Source organism: Ischnura elegans, chromosome X, assembly GCF_921293095.1.
Source record: "Ischnura elegans chromosome X, ioIscEleg1.1, whole genome shotgun sequence".
NCBI classification, from domain to species: domain Eukaryota; kingdom Metazoa; phylum Arthropoda; class Insecta; order Odonata; family Coenagrionidae; genus Ischnura; species Ischnura elegans.
In genome coordinates, this window is record NC_060259.1 from 75,045,014 (window position 1) to 75,067,870 (window position 22,857).

At 38.8% G+C, this 22,857-nt stretch overlaps 1 protein-coding gene across 7 annotated transcripts in view; it reads right to left on the reverse strand.

Annotated features, from left to right (window-relative positions):
- The window catches only part of LOC124171937 (dihydropyrimidinase), a 212,517-nt gene that overhangs the window by 145,424 nt on the left and 44,236 nt on the right, over positions 1-22,857 (reverse strand). For 2 of the 7 annotated variants that reach the window (XM_046551379.1, XM_046551378.1), the window contains exon 1: positions 7,386-7,646. The exons of the other annotated variants lie outside the window; for them this stretch is intronic. In XM_046551379.1, coding sequence (XP_046407335.1) covers positions 7,386-7,424 — 39 coding nt within the window. In that variant the 5' untranslated portion in view covers positions 7,425-7,646. Of the gene's footprint in view, positions 1-7,385; positions 7,647-22,857 lie in introns of those variants that run through there. 7 annotated transcript variants of the gene reach the window in all.

Below are 22,857 nucleotides of genomic sequence, written 5' to 3' on the forward strand. Positions count from 1 at the left end.
AGGTTAAAATTGACCGTTAACGTTCATCTAAACTGGTATTTCTAAAGCAAAATAATTTTTATGCTATGAATTCACTGATGGTGGGTAACACATCACAACCAATGCCTTTCGTTTCCTTTGATGAAGGAAACTTTCCTATTCCGAAAAGTTGCTTTGCAGAATTATACTTCCACTCGAGCAATCACTCGTTTCACTGGTAAATATAGCATAAGGGTAAAAGGTAAGTCAGTCGACACGCACATGGTTGTAGACACTGTGACTTAATTATGTCCCCCTTTCTTAATTACGTTACTACTCATACACTGTATCTAACAAAATAAACACGTCAAATGGGGATTTATATTTTCTATTGTGGCCACTGGGTCAATAAACTAAGCCGATTATATTGGGATATCACAAACAGCGAGAAAGCAGTCTGCTCCAAAACTGCTGCACCATTGTTTAATCCCATTGAAAATTATTTAAGAGGACTATTAATTCCTACTGCCCGCTCGAATTTTATCATTTTTCGCGTCAAATAACTCGTTTGCGTCTTGCGATATCATCTTGAAATTTTCAAGCTAAATAGAATATATCCTAAATCAGCATCTCAGAAAATAACGTGATATTTTTGATATTTATTTTATATGTAGGGAAATGTTGGCAAGAGTTAACTTTAAAGCCTTGAATTTTCAAGATAATATCTTAAGTTTTAAGCAAGAAATACGTTATGAAAAAAGACTGGAGGAGCGGGAGTATTGCGTCGTCTTAATCCTATTCTCTAGCTTTGCAAGGTAGAATACTCCCTGCATGAAGGTAAAGGAGGCATTTATTCTACAGGTAATTTTTTTACGTAGTCCTGAATGTACTACTAAGTTACCCTCAGGAATATGAATGTGTCCTTGAACCATATTGATGTCTAAGTTCTAACAACACGAATCTCAAATTCGGCCGGTTTGAGAAAGGTTCCTTAAACAAAGTGTAATGATATTAAAAAAATAAAATACAAGCAAAAAACAACTCTTTGTTTGCAAATGAATGCTTCTTTCTCAACTTTATGATCTTTTGGTTTTTAATTTCAGTGTGCAAGTAACAAATATTAATCGTTTTTTTGCTCTCCTGAAAATCTGCCATTTTTGAGATACGTGTTGTTAGAACTTAGCCATCGATATGGTATTTATCACTTTCACTATTCATTAAATGGATCATGAAAAAAATCACAGAACATCGTTATATTTCTCTACCTTTTTCTTGGACGTGAGAAATAAAAGTGATTTCTCGCCACAGCTTAACGTACGCTGACCATCAAGGCAATTCCCAAGGTAAGATATGTACAGTTATCATGAAAACTAGACCACGCTTTATACAGTAGATCGGTCGATGACCAGAGAGTTATAAAAATGACCGAGAAAAGTGATTCCGTTACCCCGCAGTTGATAGAAGTAAAAAATACAATTACTGGTTACATATGATACCAGTGACGCAGCGAGGGGGAGTTTTGGGGGATAACCCCCTCGCAGAGCAAAGAGAAACTTTTAAGTTTAATTCATTTTACTTAATTCGATTAATATATTTATATAAGAGTCTAAGGACTAAGAAAATGTCCCACAGATAGTCATAAAACTCACCAATTTAAACCACTTATCTTGAATTTTCTCTTGGGGAGGGTCCCCGCACCACCCGCTTATCCTGGCGGGTATACCACACACCTAAGGTCTATTTGCATCTAAAACCCCCAAAGCCTTAATTCCTAGCTGCGCCCCTGTGTGATGCAGTGCGCGCACACATTCATACTTCCTCTTCATGAATCCTTATTAACATACATGTTGTATGATTAACACGATTCAAATGGGAAGCATAGCAGTACACGTAAAAATATATAATAAATTCGGTTTTGTGGTTCCAAAACGGTAGTGGAGGAATAAAGGGCCCATACTTCGTTTGACAAAGCCTCAATTTTCAGTGCAATGTTTCAATGCAATGAATTTAATATAACGTAAGTCCAAAAGTTGTTTAATGATCCACATCGTGAGGGTTTCGCAAGGGGTTTAGAATACAACGATTCGTACGATGAATTTTATTGTTTTGATTGAAAACGTGGTGGAATGGTTTCAGAGCGTTCTGAGAAGAGGCACATTTGTTTGGTAGTCTCCCACATAATATCCCACAGTTTACCTTAATAAGCGTGTGGGCCAGGGGTTGTAGGACAGACAAAAAATAAGATATGAAACTGTGTGTAGGAGACATTTAATATTGTTAACTCTAACCTAGCATTCATTTGAGTAATTTATTTTCCAGGGGAAAATCGAATTCCTATATCTATCCGTCTCCTATTTTGCCATTTTTCCTGGACCAAGAAAAATAGTGAAGCTCTATGACGATGTTCCCCGTGTCGCTCTGAACGATATTTGTTCTTAATAGTTCAAGCAATCTACGAGTTGCACTAAGCCTCCACGTCTCCAGTCAAAGTGACTCTACTCTTGGGGGGTTTAGCCTCGTGGTCATACATATTCCAGGGAATTCAAATTAATGTACCAGCCAATTCAACGTCTCCTTGATAAATCATCTCTGTCGACGCATTCTACATTCTTGGTTGGGGTTAATGGCACACACTGTGCCATTAAAATTATTTGGAGGTGGGACCATTCCCCGGAAAAAATATCTTGGAGGCTCACAAAAATAAATTAATGTAATAAATTAGCAAAATTACCCGCAAAAATTGAAGCAGCCACTGAAAATAGTAACCTATATAATTATGCAAACTAGTTAATGATGGAGATGAGTGATTGGCTTTATGGAGACGTATTTTTTTAGGTCTAGGAGGTGAGTGGATACCCTCGTAAAATATTATCCCAATCTTTAACAAAGGAATCTAAGTCGAGGTAGTTCTCCTTCTCTTCAATATCACACGCAGTATTGCATATTTTGGGGAGAACTAAACCGCCATACAACACTTTGGAGGTGATCTTTGGGTAATCATCACGGAAATTAATACTCGTGGAGTCAATACTGTGCTCGGAAATTTTTAAGCCTCAACAAAAAGGATATACAACATACATTGATTTACATATCATGCAAGAAGTAGGATAAGAATTGGCACCGAACCCTGAGCCTAGAGTCAAATGCCTCCACAATCCTCATTCGAATAATAGGAAGACAGATGGAAGGCAGAATGTAAGAAATATTGTCCTGTAGTCAAATTAATTCTTATCGGGTTTTCAACCGCGCCAGGTCTTCAGCTGCCCACGTTTCAACGGCCAACTATGCCATCGTCCTCAGGGCGTTGGTGACGGGTTGGATTTTCTCGCTTTTATATACGACTTAAAATGATAATGAAGAATTAAGGAAGGAGGGGGATGGACACCAACCAGCCAATTAGGAGCCATCCGACTAGAAACCGATGATTTGGAATTATACATAAAGGCGAGAAAATAAAACCTGGCATCAATACCCTGAGGGAGATGGCGGAGTTAGCCACCGAAACGTTGACAGCAGAAGACCTGACCCGGTTGGACACCCGGGAAGAATTCATTAGGCTATACAATAATGTTTTGAAAAATTTTTCCTTCGATCCGTCTTCCAATAACTTGAGTGAAGATTTTGAAGGCATTCAACACTGGTCACAGGTTCCGGTGTCAATTCTAACACAATTTTCTCCACGATATGTAAATCTTTCTATATTGTACTCAGTGGCGGAATTGTCCACTGAAATGTCTGCCGCAGAACACCTGACCCGATTGGAAACCCGTGAAGAGTTAATATCATAAGTTTGCCGGGAAAAACTAAATCCTATGCCATATAATTAGTTTGGATTTTGGAAGAACAGAGGAAAAGGGTGGTAGTAATATGACTGCTGGTTGAAAAAATGATTGCAACCAGCTAGGGATGGACGGATCCAGAATTTTTCTCAGATTCGGATCGGATCCTTGATGTTCGGAACCGGATCTTTCGGATCGGATATTTCCGGATCCAAATGCATTTTACAAATTCCTGACGCTGAGATTCCCCCGATGAGTGTTCAATCTCTTGGGAAGAGTCACACTATGTCTCAGTCGTATTTTGCCTTTTTTTATTTTCCACGGCTGAAATTCTCCTACGTTAATCCTCCTCTGCGAGAGCTTTCAAACAAAACGGTTCATGAGTAGGACAAGAATCGCATGCGACGGCGCATTCAAAGATAGAATCGGAACTCTTTCCACCCTTATGTTACATTCACTGAAGCTATTATTTAACATTTCGGATCCCGATCCGATGTCTTCCGCGACTTTGGATCCGATGTATCCGATGAAGGGCAATATTCGCGGATATTTGGATCCAAGGTATCCGATCCGACCATCCCTACAAGCAACCCATGTCACACTTTCCTCTAAGCAATAGGAGCACACAAAAGGCTTACTCGTCAGCTGTGGTGGATTCAGGTGAGGGATAAGGGGGGCAGGGTGGGGTGGCTGGGGGTACCTCCCAGCAGGTATTAGAGGTCCCAACAAAAATACCATTTTATCTAGCGTACATTAGATACCACAGGGGACCTATTGTAAATTGGATAGTCCTCTAACCCTTCTCTGAAACCGCTACTGCCCGTCAGGTAGTGAAATGCTGGTATTTCATAAATTATCATTATTTTTAAAACGCATTATCGAAATAGAAAGAAAATAAATCATTAAGGGAAGTATGAATTGTGAAATATACACTACTTCCATGGAGGAATGATTTCTTCTTGAGATGGAATATAGGGTGTTTAACTCCTGCTCTCCCCACTGCTATAAATGGAATGGTAGGCGAATGTATCCGTGGGATGCGGACATGACGTAAATGAACACGATTGAAATTCAAGCAAACTCATTGAAAATTCGACCTCAGACTTCGAGCCGTGATCAGCAAAAGAATGATAACCGTTGCTACTGAAGCTATTGAAAACATCCTTCAGCCGGCAAAATCGTTCGATTTGGAAATAACTTTTCGTCGAATTTAAAAAAGAATGACTTAAATTCAGTGCTTAATTTCGTCTGGAACGAGCCAGAACGGCATTCCGGTACCTTTCGGGGAAAGTTGGATACTACTATTAAATTGGGTACTATTAGTAATATTCAATTGTGAGTACAGGATGAAAATATTTTTTTTTAATTTCACATTTTTTTATATTTGATAAAATATGATTCCTCATGTTAACTTTTCTTACATTGAAAATCATGACTGCTGATTAAATGCGTGGGTATGCGTTGCGGTGCTAAATTTTCTGAAATTAAGCACTGCTTAAATTAGCCAACTGACCATCGTGAAAAATTGTTAAGGTGGGTGATGGGGAAGGAGTAGAATATTCATGAATAAAATAGTGACATTTAAGGCATTATAATATCTCCATATGGTAATAGAGGCGGTGTGGTGCAATGAAAAACACACATGGGCGTATATAAGAGGATATAGCCATGGGTAGCTCCGCGAAATGAGGAAAATTATTAGCATTTAAACTCTCAACTCTCCGCCACTTCCAGCTATCGTAGTACTCTTATTCATTTACCAGTACGAAAAAAACTCAATAATATTTTTGCTATGGATTTATTTTAAATATAAAATATCATGATGTGTCTATCTATAGATCTATAAAATTATATAACTTTCTACTGAACATGGTTTAACTCAAAGATACAATCCATTAACACAAATGATATAACTAGTGGGTAGCGTTCTCAGTAACACTGCCTTCCATGGAAATTACAGCCACCCATTACAACCAATGCATATCTTGATGAGGTTTCTTACGTACCAGTTTGCTTTTTGAGAAAACCCTAACCTTTGACAAACACTTTTTAAGTTTTTAGCAGGATTAGCAATTAATCAGCCAAGAAATGCGAGAGAAGATTAAGGTTGGGTAAACAGAATAGGCGAAAGAAGAGTGCAGGATTGGTAGATACAGTGAAAAGTAGCCGGTGTTATCCCAATCAGGAGAGAGAAATTCAATGAGGGAATGGGGAAAGCGGGAGTGATAAAAAAACTGGTTCATCGCGTTCCATGCAAGCGTATGGTAACCGGCAGATTACCATTGATAGTAATATGTCATTATCATGAAAGTCTGGCGGTAGAAATTTGACCAGGTGCCATGAAAAATTCGGCAGCTATCGAATTTTTCAGCTTGCTATCAAGAGATAGTCGATAACAGTAACTGGCGCATTGCTTTCCATATATACCTATCTAAGCCACTGCATTACCAGCAATATTAAAATGCAATAATCACGAAAGCATTCCAGAATTAACTAGATCATAATCACAACAGGCGTTTTTTTTAATGCCGGAGTCTGGAGATTAAGTTGAAAAGAGCTTCTATCATAACTATGGCTGCATATCCTCCCAAACACAAGTGAAATGTCAAACAGGGCATATTTTCAGCGTATTCTAAAGATTGTGCGGCTCACTGGGGTGCGAGCAACACGGTCGGCGGGAATGGAGCCGTCCAGCTTGCGGGCGGCGCGAGAGCCCGTGGCGGCGGCCGACGATCGATAAGCGGACAGCGGACAGGAGCCAACCCCCCGGCCGAGGCCGACACACGTCGTGGCCAAGAATACACAGCCCTGGCCGCTCGCCGGCCAAGACGAGTCGCGAGGGCTTTCCGGGCGAACCGGGCCAAATAACCGAGCGTTTGCCGCGACCGTTGCGGTGCAATGCATTGGGCACGGCCACAAAAGCCCAAAAGACACAATGGAAATGGAAACGAGATGCCGAAACGGGCCCGTGAAATGTGAGCCACATAAAAATGTCACGCCTCCAAGAAGCACTACACATGTTCAACATCGTCATCACACATCACGGTTGTAGAAGATTGCGAAATGCCAGGCATCCTCAATCCATAAAGCATCAAAATTTTTTAACTGCTAGCAGGCACGAAAAATTTTACGATACACCTTACGGATTTAAAAAAAAATTAAAACCTTGGGCAAATTGATTAACGCTCAAAGCAGTCCCCACCTCTATGCCTTTTAACTCTGTACAGCGGTGAGTACTGCCGTGAAAGTGATTTCATGTATTATACATCTCATCGGACAAATTTCTAAAAGGTAACTGAAAAGTTGGCCCTAGTAACTTTGAAGGCGCAAGTGAATTACAAAAAAGCACTATTTCTGTCAAATTTTAAACTGGCGCTGGCAACACATCAAATGCTTTCAAGGATATTTGCTTCAAACACCCACGCATACATTGCAAAAGCACATACTGCAAAAAATTTGTTCAAGATGTACGATAATAAGTAATAAAGAGGCCGGTCCTAGTCCTGTAGCCGGTCTTCTATAAAACAAATTTGTCGTGACAAGAGAAGGAAGAATGCACACGAAAAAAAACGTTATTTACGCTATGAAGCACTGGCCCTTGGTTAACACAAATTTCAAAGTAAATATGACAGGAAAAGTGCTAATTACCTGCAGGTGGATGGGCACTTTCTTCACCGGAGTACACATGCCTGTTTCTCGTAAGACGTGCAGTTAGAATTAAAACTGGATTGCAGAGCTCTCCTTAAGGACCAGGTAATATTTCTCGCAGGCCAACTGATTTCATTCAGGTTCCACAGCGCCTTTGTTACAACACGATCCAACCCTGAAGGCTTACAGCAACTAAGCACTACAGAACGCCGATCCACAGACAGACCTGCTAACGCCTACTCGCCTCCGTCCCGTCTCACCACTGGCATGGAATGTCAACTGTGCGGTAGTTTGGTGGGGCGGCTGACCTAGTACGAACACGCGTCAATAGATGGCGGTAGTCGTCGCCGGGAAATTCAAATCGGCCTCACTCTCAACACCGGTCATTCTAGTGGTATTGATGGGATTTTTTTATTCAAGGAGATTTTCATTATAACAGTTAATGATACCTTCAATTTAGCAAATATGTAATAGCGATAATTTGAATTGTTATACACAAAATCTGTGGAAAAAACTTCAAGATGAACTAAATGTTCAACTATAAGTCACAATGTACTTCATCACTTTATGAATCAAAGTAAAACTGCGTTACCTCGCCCTTATGGGATTGGCAAGCTTATCGTTACTGTTGATTTTAGTAGAATTACGTATTTACCAAAATTATAAATGGATAGATTATTAGACAAAATTCTCCACGGTGATTATTGGTGAAATTGCTTTAATGAAGCACAGGTTTCACATCATAGTAATTTCGGAAAAATGCATAATCAACTTAAAATATGTACTGCATTAGAAGTATTTAATTACAACGATAATTAGTAGGTCCATTTTAACACAATTTCAATTAAATATTGTAGGTATCAACAAAATAAAAATGTACATCTAAACACATCAAAAATGCAAGAAAAATGGATATTCCTGGTCATTCTTGACAGAAATGGAATCTATTGTTAATGTTTACCTCAGTGATGATCCACATATTTTACTCAAGCAAAGGAAATCCTCCAATAAATTAAATGGATTCATAAAACAGCATAAAAATGGCAAATTACATTGCATTAGGCATTACATAAGGCATAGTCTAAAATACCTGTTAATATGGATGACAAACTTAAGTCAATGTTATAAAAAACTTGGGTCTCACTGAGTGGTCACTTATTTTAAGAATGATGCTGCACACACGCATGCAGGAGATGAAACCAGCAGAAGTAGCAAAATTTCCCAGTTATTCATGATAATTACATGATAGGAATTAAATAAGTGATTTATTCTTGAGTGCCATGGATTGTAAAATCATGAGAAAAGAAGAGGACCATAAGCTTAAGTATGAGAGGCTAACCTTAACCCTTGAGAGTTCAATGTTAAAATCGTTTCGTCACATTGGGATATTCACGAGTTGATAGAGCATTGAATGAAAAATAGAAAGTTTATAGTAGAAGAAGCAGTGCTGTAGTTGGGCCGGCACGGGCCGGTACTGCGTACCCCATAAAATCCGAACTCGTGATAAGCGCACCGGATAAAATACCTTCGCGGCCGGATGTATAATACATATTCAGCTGTTGGAATTTTTTTTAGTACCGCCTAAATTTGTTTTCCAACTACAGCACTGAGAAGTAGTGAGTCTAAGGCAATTAAATCATCTGAGCAACTTTCTTCTCTAATTCCTGACTAGTCATGTTGCTTTCCAATTGTAATTATCATTCCTTTTCCTCACGGTGAAATAATTATATTAATACATTATTTAAAATTGAAAGGAAAGTATACATCCTGTTTTTGCTGCTAAACCAAAGATATAAAATATAACATGATTTTTAAACATTGTTCATTGATGCTATGCGTAACTCTTCCTCAAAGAAATTACACATTCGTGAGTGATCCACCATTCTTTTCCCCTCTGCCTTACCATTTGACCTAGCTTGCCAATTACCACAATTTATGCCTGTTTAAGATACATAATTGGTTCTTGGCCAGCTATGTTTGTGCCATACACACATTGCTTACCTTTCATCACCGCCTTGTCCACATCTCAAAAATTTTCTTCTCCGCCACCACTGAAACATATAGCAAGCAATTAATCGACTTATACATACCGGTTGGAATTCGATTTGATTTTACCACCCTAGATGGCAGTTGGGAGAATTCCTCACCTGCTCGTCCTAAGAACATAGTTTAAATTCCCACCTGGTTGGGTTTTTCAATACCCTGGGCTGGTTTTCTTTGTATGTCCATCAATTCAAATGTAATATAGGACTTCGTAGTCCTAATTTCTCATGAAAAAACACTCCTTTAGTAATTATCCACACTTTCAATGCAACAGTCGCTGGCTAAGGTTTCAATGAGTGATTGTCACTTACTAGGTGTCGAACATCAAATGCCTTAACCCAGAAACAGATTCTGTGTGTGACACAAACCAAGGAGGCCAGGTACCAATTAGTTAATTTAAATAAACAGGAATAGTGGTAATTGGCCAGCAAGGTCAGAATGGTGAGGAAGAGAGGAAATAAATGGTGGCTCATTCGTGAAGAATTTCTATGAAGAAGAGTGATAGTGAAAATAGCGAACAAAATTAAAAATCATGGTAATTTGACGATATTTTACACATTCGGTTTTGTATAAAAAGGAAGTGGAATAATTTCCATTCCATTTTAAAATTATGGGTACCAATATATTTATTTCACTGTTTAAGTTGAGGATTAGGAATTGTATCAGTTAGATTTGAAGATAATCATAGTTGGAAACCATAATGTTTAGTCAATTTTTAGAAAAGGAACTTGTACGGATGTTGTAAACTTTAACCTTTTGTAACTTCTCCTATAAATTCCCTCCCTGCCTTTCATTCAATGCTCCGTCATCTTCTGAACATTCTAATGTGAAAATATTTTTTTTACATTGAAGCCAAGCATAAGCATTTACCTCCTCCTTATCAACCTTGCCATAGGTAACCTATTCAATGGCATAAAATTGCAATCGGGGTTTAACACATATATTGTGCCAGCGGGTCGATCCATTGGTTCGGGAGGTATTTGCTAAGTGTGCCAAGGGCCGATCTATCAGCCAGTTTTTTTACACTCACACCTTTTATTTTATGCTTCTCGTAGCTTTTATACCTATTTTCAAATATCTATCATGCTTTTACATGTCCGTATGTATTGGGAGCATATTAAAAAAATATTAGTTTCTGAAAATGCATGTTAGCCTTTGTATATATTTTTAAGTTTAAAGATAAAAAATCGCTAAAAAATCTCCGGAATTTTTCAGTATACGAGGCAAAAATAGGCTGGCAATAAAAGGGTTAAGTCACATACTCAATCCTCATTACTTCATCACCTTCTTATGCCTACAGCTGGTTGGGACTGAGGCCGATTTGAATTTTCGGCGGCAACCACCGCCATCTATTGATGCGTATCCAACTTAAGTCAGTCGGCCCACGAATAATATGTTCAGTTGACATTCCACACTGGTTTCTCCCGCTCAACAAGCGTCAAAAGTTTAAGTGGTTTGAGTTTCATTTTCCCGATATGTAAAGGGCCGCAGGAGTAGGTACTTTTAGAAATCACCGCTGTGTCGTGGCGAGCGGAGCACCATTGAGAAGTACCTAAAAGTGTATATAGATGGCAATAATGTCTCACGAGGGTTGTGTGGCGCTTATTTCAAATTCAGATTTTGCTGAACGAGCGCCTTTTGGCGCACCATAGAACACTGAATGGCCAATATTTTTAAACATAAAAACGGAATTTGTCTTCTGAATACGTTAAGTGATGATTATCTCATTTAAACTCCTTAAAAAGGCTCTGATCAATGAATGAAAATATGAATTTGGCTTTACAGTGATCACTTCATATTAATGATAATAAAATACGGCAGCAAACTTAAAGAAGTTATTTCAAAGCAAAATTTAATGTTTTTTTTTGTAAGATTTGCTATTTTTTAATGAAATATTGCAAAATTCGGATGCACGTTAAATTCAAAGAAAGTTTCAAAAAGATACCGACAAACATAAAAAAGAGAAGGAGAACTCGGTAGATAAAAAAGGAGATGCCTTCAATGGAGTATCCATCAAATATTTTTCGCATAATTTTCTCTACATGATTTCTAGAAGGAATAAAAACCGTTTGGATCGCGGATCGTAGGAATTCTTATTACTCTGACAATATTTTTTTACTTTTTAACTCACCAATAGAGGGTACATAGAATCGCGTGTCCAATGCTATATTAGGTTGCAGTGTATTCTATCATTAGCAAAGATTTAACTAGATACACAGCCTGAAAGAAGCGATTGTTTTTCAGATTCAGGATGACTTTAATGACAGCTTAAATGATAGCTATCGTGTCGCACAGTTTTCATGAATACTCTAGCTTATCCATAGCTTATCCATCTATTACATACGACGATGTACCTTTTTTCTGCCACTTGAGGCAGCTGCGTCATGCTTCTTAGAACATATGTGTGAAATTGAGAACCAGAAAATCAGTGCACAGCATTAATTATCAAACGAGTTTCCACCAGTTTCTGGAAACGCAAGACAATCCCAATAAATTATTGAGATATGAGGAAACCAAATAAGACAAAAATAACCGCGTATTCGAGACTATTGTAACCAACTAGTTTCGTAAAAAATTGAATTATTTTAATTACTTTTAATTAAACCATAACACTTATCTATTCTGTAAGATAAGCCAGTGCTTACAAGTCTAAAAAGTGCCAGATTTTTTTTTTTTCTAAAAGTTTTTGAAGACGAAACTCGATCTCGAACATTTACAGCAGACATTGATAACAAATTTCACTTTTAGGGAAGTGAGTATTTAATAACAATACCCTACGTTCACCATTAACTTATCAGACGAATGAAATTCATTATGATCATAATTTTATGTATTAATTTCCCCGTAAACAGCACATAGCGGTCTTTACAACGGGGGATCCCACGTTCGCGATGTACCACAAAAACATGTATTTGTTACCTGCCTGGTAAATGCTCATAGAATGTGAAGATATACCTTCGTTTCCGTTTGCTCTAGAACCGAACACCAAATATGAATACCCATCCGTATTGACGCTTAACCCATATTGTACACTAATAGCCATCAAATGTGAGTTATTTGTAGTCATTATATTACTAAATGAATACAAACACCGTATTTCAACGAACTGTTTATAGTATTCATGAGGCGCAGATGCGTGAAATGTTGCCTCAAATGAGAGGAAAAGGAACTTCCCCACCCACTATTGGCCCTCCCCAAATTTTTCGCATCTCAGGACGACGCCACATGGTGTCGCTAGTAGCCAACGCCTAACGCAAGGTCGAACGAGCACCAAGAGGGATACCCCCTATGGTTTTGCCGGTTCCTTTCAGTTGAAGAGTTTCTCCAGCTGATTTACCGCCTGTAGCTGCCTCTAACTTGCAAATAGTAGCCAGGTCGTCCACACGATAGCAGGCGATGTTCCGATCTCTTCCAGGAAAAGTCATAGAATTTCGCCGAAAGGATTCAAAATGTCGGCGCTCCTGTTTCTTAACATAAAACTTTCGTTCTACTGAACTAGCGTGATGCTCCAACACGTGTATATTTATATTACAAAGTTATCACGATAATGCTTTCAAACTACGATTATGAGATGACGCAAAAGCCTGTACAAAGTAATGGAGAAAGAAATAATTACAATAATACATGTTCTTTGCGCAGCTGGCTAAGACCATGAGTGACACGCCAACTTAGGCACTAATATTACCAACTACACCGACTTACGAGCAATTTCGGAAGGTGTTCAAGAAATTTTTCCCGAAATGCACCGTGACGGCCCATATTTTCCCTAAAAATTCTGAAAAAAGTGACTCCGAAATTAAAAGTTCTATTATTGGTTTCCCCCTAAGTACTTAACATTCACAATCAGTCTCAACCATAGTATTAACCTATCATACGATCACCAATCAGCTTCCAATAATGGATTCTGAAGAATTACGGTATACTTTTGCACAGAACTAAAAGCACTGCCAGTGAAAATCACTAGTACTCATCGGAAGAGGAAACGAGTAGTGGAGTTTGAAAGCCGACTTCTAAATTAGACCCTTACCTGTAAACCAAATTATAAAATTTCACCTCAGGATTTTCTCCGATAGAAAAGTATCATATTAAAAGTATATACATATACCTACTCTTGTCGTGTTAACCCTGAAAACATCAAAATGATATCTTCAGTGAAAAAGGAAATAGTTGAGAAAAATGGCTAAATAGGACCGTATAACGGGAGTAATGCGTCTTCTCAAGAAAAGTCTTTCTGCAAGACATATAAAAATGGCGGAAAAGATGGAAAAAAATGGACGGAACATTTTCACCGAAGGACGACTCATTCTCTAAAAAAGAATATTTACCATGGGCTTATTCAATCCACGTTGCTTTAAGATGACCTCTTCGCCATCAGCAAGGTTGATTTCTTGAAGGTCAAGCTCACTGCAAAGTAGCATCAGGTGGTCGTGGAATCGAAGCATTTTCAGAGAATAAGAGGTTGGAGGTATTGGGAAATGAAGTTTCAATAAACGGGGAACCCAGAAAATTTCAAGTTGATGTTACGTGAGGCGTTTAGTGGGGAGGGGTTCAAGCCAATTCCCACCCAATCTCACATGGGGGGGGGGGGGGGGGAATGATCCTGGAAAATATCACGTAATTTTTTTCCGCAAGAAACAGCATAAAATGCAATTCTAGAATAAGATCTTAATAATCTTAAATACTAGTCTGAACTAATCTCAAATAAAAATAATTTTTAAACTTGTTTTTTAATGAATCCAACGCAATGGAATATATATTAACGTATTTACACTAAAATATGCATTTTGAACAATCTCACGTGAGATTAGAGGGAGGGGGTCGAGCCAAATCTCACGATGTATTTACATAATAAATATATCGTGAGATTTGGATCGAAAAATATACCTAAGGGAGAGAAGGGGGTCGAAAAATCACCACACGCAATTAATGGACGCCCCCTAAGTTTCAAAGGAATTTGTTGATGGCGGAAAAAGACAAAATACAATCGTTCACAAGGGAAGTGCGCGTCTCCACAACTCCCATTTCATAGCGGCTCGTAATATGATATGGGAAGGCAGGACGTGAATTGATCAAAGGGGTGAGAGCATGTTTAGTCGTTCAATCAGACCAGAAATCGCAATTCATTAAAAGTATTTTGTAGATGGCAGGGAATGATAAACTCGATACTCATCACCGGTATTCCAAACTTAAATTTTTCCCAAGCAGAAATTGTGTACACTAAAACCCAAGTACTCGTATAGCTACTTTTACAAAATTTCTCAATACTCATGCTCGATTAATGTGTGCAAAAACTTCCCACGGCTGTGAAAATGACAACAATTATTTTTAGGAAATATTAACAGCCAAGCAAAGCAGCCAGACCATATCAAAACAACGCTAAACGCTCTTCCACTGCTACCGAAGAATAATTGATGATGCATTGGAACTTACACAGGGCCCAAATGAGGTCAACAGTGATGGGAGGTGAACACCCTCTAATGCATGAGGACAAATACCTATTTGTGGGTCCCCACGAAGATGACTGACGTTAGAATGAAACCAATAATTCGTTAAATTTGAATGCTGCGTCATCGCCAGATGACTGGAATGGGAAGCAAAAAGGAGCGCATGAATAGACTAAGGTTTTTCTAGGGTTGTAACAATCAAGACCGATCATGGAAATAGCCCGTCACGTTGGGCTACCCGTCTAGTTGGGCTACCTGGAGCAGAATCGGGATGAAGTAGGGAATGGGAAGTTGCAGAATAGGGCAGACGCTCCCTTCGGAGACCCTGAGGATAGACTCGAGGATAAAGGTTAAATATCAGTGGGAGTTTTAAATGCTTTTTCCAACCTCAAGTTTTGGCATAGTTGGTATGAATAGGGAAAGCTGCCTGTCAGGAAACATAGGGAATGTAGAGAAAAGATGAGTTATTTCATAGCAAATCTCACGGGGGAGAAATAATTTTTGGCGTAGCGTTTCGTTCCGCCCGACTCAAAAGACGAGAAAATTTGAGGGGATAAATTGTTTCCTTGCATTTTTCGGGGCACCGGTAGATGTTAATCTCACGAACCCTCAATCGTTTCCACCTTTTTTGCTCGAGCTCTTTACTGACCCTTTGAGAAATGGATGGTTGAGAAATGCATTATGTTCATATGTACAAAAATTCTATGAATATTTATGTTACTGTCTACTAGTAAGGTTTCCAGCCACTTTTAGACAAATTTGATTCGTGAATTTAGATCATTTATGAGAATTATCCACGACAAAAGTTATAATAAAAATTTTGGAGGCTTGAGTTTTGAATTATGGCTGTATCCTATACAGTGAAATTTGTAATAGATAAAATCAATTTCCTATAGCATTAAAAAAACCAGTACCGATTCTTATAGACAATAGTTTTTAATCTAAGCACCTAAATATCGAGGATACAAAGAACTTATGGTTACATATTAAATTTTTCTATTTCGCAGAAATGCTTAGGTAACTTATTTCTGTTTTAAGTTTGAACTTACTACTGAACATTCATTGATATGCAACGTGACGCGGCAGCAACGTTACATAGAAAAATAAACAACAGCTAATTCCCTCAAGTTTCAATGCGTACACATATTCTCAATCGAAGTGCGAAACTGTATGAAAATCGCCTCGCTGTTTCAATACCACGCGGAAAATTGGATAACAGTTTGCGGTGGGTAATGTTAGTCCTTAATCGCTTCTCCGTATAATATCAACAATTATTTTGAACTATGTGAACTTCCTCCCATTAAATATTTGTTGCTCACGATGATTTATGAAAACAGTATAAAAATGATCTTCTTAAAAAGAATAATCGTGCTATATTCCTCGCATCGTTCGACGTTCTTATGAACAATATCAAGTATAAGTGTACTTAATACCGAGTACTTCCAGCCAGGGGCGCAGCCAGGAATTGAGGCTGGGGGGGGGTTTAGATGCAACTAATACCGGGGTGTGTGGGGGTATGGAATACCCACCAGGATAAGCAATAGGTGCGAAATTAATAAATTGCGGAATTTTAAGGTAAATGGTTCAAAATGGTGAGTTTTACGGCTTTCTGAGGGATAATTTATTAATCCTTACGCTATTTTATTAGTAATATTAATCCAAGTAAGTAAAATGGATTAAACTTTAAAAATTTTCTGGGCTCTGGGGGGTTTTATCCCCAAAAACCCCCCCTCACTGCGCCACTGCTTCCAGCAGGTGAAGCCGAAGAACATGTCGTTCAAAAGAAATTAATGTTCAACCACTTCAAAACTACCATAGAAAGGCCCGACACCACGAGCGAGGCTGTATCCTCAATTCCCTCGTCGGGAAGCGGCAGCCGAGGTGAGTCATCGACCATGTGGAAATAGCAGCGGGTGCGGGAGGGAGCGGCAAGATCGTCATCCAGCCAAGGTCAGGCCCTCTCCCACGCTACGCGCCTCCGAGCAACCATTTTTTGCCTCCAATTTTTGCCGCCCTAAGCTTTGGCTGTTGATGAGGCGACGCAAACGCGAGGGACACATGAGTTTCTCGCGTTGAATGCGGCCGATGTCATTCACTTCGTCCCGGTGCAAAAACAAAAAAAACAGCCATGCGTTTCAGACACCCCAAATCAGTTTCGAGTTCACATTCGTTGTTAGATTGCGACTGCGTGATTCATAACATATACTTTTCATTATTTTTCGTTCGATCTCTGGGTTATAAATCCAATTTAAAAAATCGTTTATTTTTAGTGGCCTACGCAAAATCCTGTGTTATTAAAATAATGATACAGTCATTGAATGGTCCACATTCTCTATGTCCTTTTCTTTTTACCCTCGAAGGGATGCTGTGCATTGTTTAAAGCTTCTTTATTTACAAGGCGAAAGTTACATGTGAAATTTAAAATGTCGAGTAAGAAAAGGTAAATGTAAGTTAATGAAAAACTATCCTTCGCCAAAGTTTCGGAATTAAATACACTGAGTCATCTGGACTTTTACATTTTTACTTAAAGGTGCTTAATCATCAGTAATATATATATTGCCATAAAACCCGCAATAGTCATAGAACTTTCTAAAAATGTAATAATCAAATTTAAGACGCAGCATCATGGTGAACATAGTAAAAAATCTGGTTTTCACTCTTTCATAACTCTGCTCAGCATGTAACAAATTCTAAGTCTAGATCCAGGACATATGTTGTTTTGGAATTCATGGCTTCAATTTTTGATTCATTAAATTTGTGATGAACAGTGCATAGGGATCGCTTACTCTGACCCGAAATCGTAACGAAATTGAGCTCTTTAGAAGGTTGATGGTTAACCATCTTAGCCAAATACCACAAATCAATCCAGCCAAATTTGAAAAATCACAATTGTGGCCGATTGATAGGAAATTTCGTGATTGTAAGTAAAACGGTTCTTTACCCCAATAAATCGCTCGGAAGCGAATGAAACGAATGGTGCATAGAGCCCTACAGTGAAGCAAATCACATAACTATTAACGATGGGGTCATGTTTTTTTGGGTTGTGGACGAGTGGCAATTGAGCCCATTTAAAGTGGTTGCCTAGGCCAGGGAATTCACCACCAATGCCAAGATCTTCTATTGTTTACTAAAGGAAGCGAAAAAAGATCTTCGGTTGAATAATAACGTTCCTCGATCTTTAGACAGCTAAGTTGACAACGCATGGCTGGATAAAACCAGGTCCAACTCAGGAACACGATGATCGTAGAGTGTCGGTTTAGAGATGCGGAAAATGAACGCAGGATAGAGGGAAAGTGAATACCTCAGTTGGAGGTTACTCCAAATTATTCTCTCTCCAGGAGCAGAAATTATAATAGTTCTGGGTAATTTATACGCCCACAGTTTTCACACGATAACAGGTTGAAATTTGCGTAAAAACTTCTCCTTGTCATCAAATATAAAAACCAGAATACATTTTCACACGAAATTCGAATCGAAATGCAATATAGACCAGCAGAAACTATATGAACAATATTTTATCGAAGAAAATAAATCCTTGCACTGGGGAAGAACCGCTGTACGGGAGCACTATGGGAAGAGCGCCTGGCTGATGGGTGTAGGTTTCAAGTCCCGGGTAAAACCTTGGGATACCCCAATTCAAAAATATAACAATTTAAAAAGAACCGCGCTTTTTCCAAAATTAAAAGAATATAAATGCAAAAAAAATTAAAAAATATGCTTTTCATCACTCGGAGATTAAAGCTTGAGTGCTGATTAGGCTTATAACAAATGAGTGTAGAAGAGCGTGATAAGTGAGGAAGGTATGGCTCGTATTCTTTATATCTTAGCCTAATCATCACACTTTATTCTCTGAGTGATGAAAAGCTTACTTTTTTTGCTTTTTAGTGTATTTTTTACTGTTTTTGTCTAATGAAATCAATCGATTCGGGTTAAACTTGGTGAAAATCCATGTAGAAATGAAAAATAAACAACCTTTGTAACTTTTCACTAGAAATTTTGTTGGTACGACGCGTTTCAACGCCGAGGCGTCATTTTCAAGTATTTGTACCAAAAAGTTGGAAAAGTTAACAAGATTATTTATTTTTCATTTCAAAGGCGTGTATTTCAATTACCTTTTTTACATTTATTTTGATTGTCTACTTTTTAGCGGTGAATCATGTAATCGATTGAACCAGAGCTGTTAAAGAAACTTCTACCAAACAAGTTGAAACTAACACCATCTATTGAATGAAACGTTTGGAATTCACACGTCTCCGGTTTAGTCCGGAATCAGATCTACCCTCACCTATCCAAAGCAACTCACTTGTTGAACCACTCGAAGAGTGCTGGCAAATTTGATGCAAAATGAACAATTAGCGGGTAAAAATTTCAGCCCTCCATCAAGCCACAGTGTCGTTCAGCTTAGAATATCCCTCCCACACACCAGGTGGGCGGTACGTTTTTAGCCCAAAACGTAACTGCTTTCCGCGACGAATTTTCTACCGTGTCGCCCGAGTCAGACGAGGGAGTGAGTAATCGGGACGCAAATACACTTCCGCGCGAATACACGAGCAAGAGGAGTGCACCAGAAAAGCGCACTCCAGGAAAAGACACCTGCCAGGGTAAGAACAGCGAACAAGTCGTTGGCCGGAGAGTGGAAATGGCGATGGATCGGTCCACGAACATTACAGCGGAGGATTCTCCAGGCAGCCTCAAGACGTTCATTACCCCGCATATAAATGGGTTTAAAAAAGTCACCGCTTTCGTCGCTGATGGGCAGAGCCAGTGGCGCATCGAGGGGGAGGGTTTTGGGGGATAAAAGCCCCCCAAGAGCCCAGAAAAAGTTTAAAGTTTAATCCATTTTTCTTAATTGGATTGATATTACTAATAAAATAGTGTAAGGATTAATAAATTATCCCTCAGAAAGCCGTAAAACTCACCATTATGAACCATTTATCTAAAAATTCCGCAATTTATTAATCTCGCACCTATTGCTTATCCTGGTGAGTATTCCATACCCCACACACACCGGTATAAGTTGCATTTAAACCCCCCCCCAGCCTCAATACATGGCTGCGCCCCTGGGCAGAGCGATCCTAATGTAAGGGAGAAATGAGATAGACTTGTTTCTGCTGATATGAATGATATAAAACACGAAGTGCTCCGATCATAAGTAACGAAATGGTCGAAAGTTCAAACAAAAGATTCAGTATTGCGGCTAAAAAATAACTTTCGACCGTTTCGTTATTTATGATCGGAGCACTTCGTGTTTTATATCATTCTTCTTAGCTTTTTTAGTATTTCACAAATATGCTATTTAGATTGAGATATTACGAGGAAGTAAAAAAGTTAATAATTTTATTAGAGGTGCTTGTTGCCTTCGTCGTGGGGAGGAAAGGGACGGGCGAACGGACCCCCCAGCTACCTGTGTCGGTCCCATACAGTTTTTTTGTCGGTCCTTTCCTTTCCTCCTTCGCTCGCGACTCTGGTACTTCGAGGGCCCGTGCGCCAACTTACGGTACACACACTATAAATTCGTAACTTATCAGTGCTTTCTATCGTGATTTATAATGCAGTATTGCAAATATTGGCAACAAATGGATCGCTTGATACTCATCGCCATTCCGCGGTTATTTTTCAAAAACGACCCAAGGGGCAGCAAAAATTAAGCCTCTACGAGATATGCTGGAGCTTCCTCTTTGAAGTACTTTTGTATTCGGCGCGGGAATATGGAGGGAAGAGAATGGAAGGAGATCAATGCATCTGAAGAACCATTCATAATGCAGCGAAGAAATTTGATGTGGGATATTTATCGGTGGCGAGTGTGGTGTAATATGTCCTTAGCGTGTAATTTGAGAGGAGATACCTGTGTACGTTATACGTAAATTTCTGATACTACGATTACTCATAAATTACTTTGAACTGATCTTAATATGTTTTTTTTTCGCAATATTGACTTAAGTAACCTTAAACTTAACGAAGTTCACTTGTTCAAAGCGTTTGCTTATTAGTTGATAAATTTTAAGGGCATATTGAATAAATTTTGGTAAACAAATTGTCCATACCTCAAAGAAACAAACTGTACCATTGGGAAAGGATTGGGGCAAAATTTTCCAAGCTAATTAATGAATATATGCTAACAAGGGTCTAATTCAAAAAATAAGTTGACAGGGTAAGTTTCAAAAAAGTATTGTATCACGCCGCGAAAGGTGGAGTGACGCTATCCCAAAATTATTAATACCCCCGTAATTTCTGGAGGAGGTGAAAATTAAGTAATACTTAACGTCATTTTACTTAATAATACCGTATTCAATAAAATATTTAATACATAAAGCATTATTGATTCCAGAAGCCCTGAAGAAAACTGTTTAAATTAGTTGATGAATACCTATAAAGCGACTTGTCTACGCATATTTAACTTCAGGTGTATTATCAGTGAAGTATTAAATCTACATCTACATAATACTCCACCAGCCCCCTAAAAGGCGCGTGGCAGGGGTTGTTAGGACACCAGCCGTTTACAAATAAAAAGGAAGTGCTCTAAGGAAATTACGACAAACATATATTGATATCCCGTATGGTTCGGGGGAAAAACGACTATCCGTTCGGCAAAACATCGCTCATAATTTATCGCTTCTGTCGGACCTTGAAATATAGTGCGGCTCTAATATTATGTTCTCCGTGTCGCTCTTAAAGATATCCATTCTCAATTGTTCAAGCAATCTAAGCCTAGCGCGCAGCCTCCGAGTCTCCTGCGGCTCCCAGCCTAATTCGCTTAACATCTGGGTAACGCTGTCTGTGCGCCCATAGCGGTTTTGGACGAACCGCGCAGCCTTCCTTCGTATTTTGTTCAGTTCGCGGATTAAGTCTTTCTGCACCGTATCTCATACGCTCGCTGCATATTCAAGGTGCGGTCGGACGAGTGCGAAATAGCCTTTCTTTTACATTCTTATCCGGAAGTCTTCCCACAATTACTCATGAATATAATAACACATATTGCATACCAATAAGGCGCAGAGGAAACTAATGAACCGCCCCTGTAAAAACTACTAATTACGTTACTACGAGTACATTAGGATATAACCCGTATACCTTTACAAAGCCATTTATTTGATTTTTCGCACTTTCTTGAAAGTATTTTTTTGTATGAATATCACCCTCATGTTTTCAACGTAGGAAGTTTATTTTCTTGCACTCTTTTATTTCTTAAATAATCACCATTCACATCACGCAGCCTTTAGCCAACTGCTATCTATTGTGGCAGAAGATTTCTCCATACGTTCGGCCGCTACTCTGTTAGCAAGAAGGGGAGGTAAATGCCACCAGCAGCGAATGTGACAGCCGCATCTTTTTGCTCGTGTCAAAGGCACGACGCTTCCCAGACCATCTGGCGGCTTTTTTTCCACGTCCTCCAAGAGTAAATACACAAGATGAATATATATCGCCTTGTTTCTGGAAGGAAATCCACGTCCAACAGTATTTGATGGCATATCGGACAATTCTGATTATCTGGGATGTAAACGCCGCTTACATTGCGGTAAAAGTCGTGGTAAGCTGGAATACGCGAAACATATTTAGGGTTTCATGAGGTAATCAAGGGCTAAGAAATTAGCGGATGTAAGTAGTTACGAAATGTATTATCATAATATGTACATTCACTGTTCAATCACCAATACAACAATTGTGCTGTAGTATTAGCCTGTTTGACGAGGTTCGGTCGAATGATAGCTGACATTATTATACCGACCCTTTTCCATCATACGAGAAATGATATTTTTTAGTGTGATGGAAAGGCATGGAAGGCCATTATTTAGTGTTAGAATACGCATACACGGAAAAAGCATACGCCCTTAGAAGAACTGCCTAGCACTTACTAAAGTCCTTTATTACTCGGGAAAAAAAAGAAATCCCATATCTATCCGTTCAGCAAAATATCTCTCTTAATTTATCGTTTCTGTCGGACCTGGAAATATAGTTGGGTTTTAATATAACGCTCTCCGATTCAC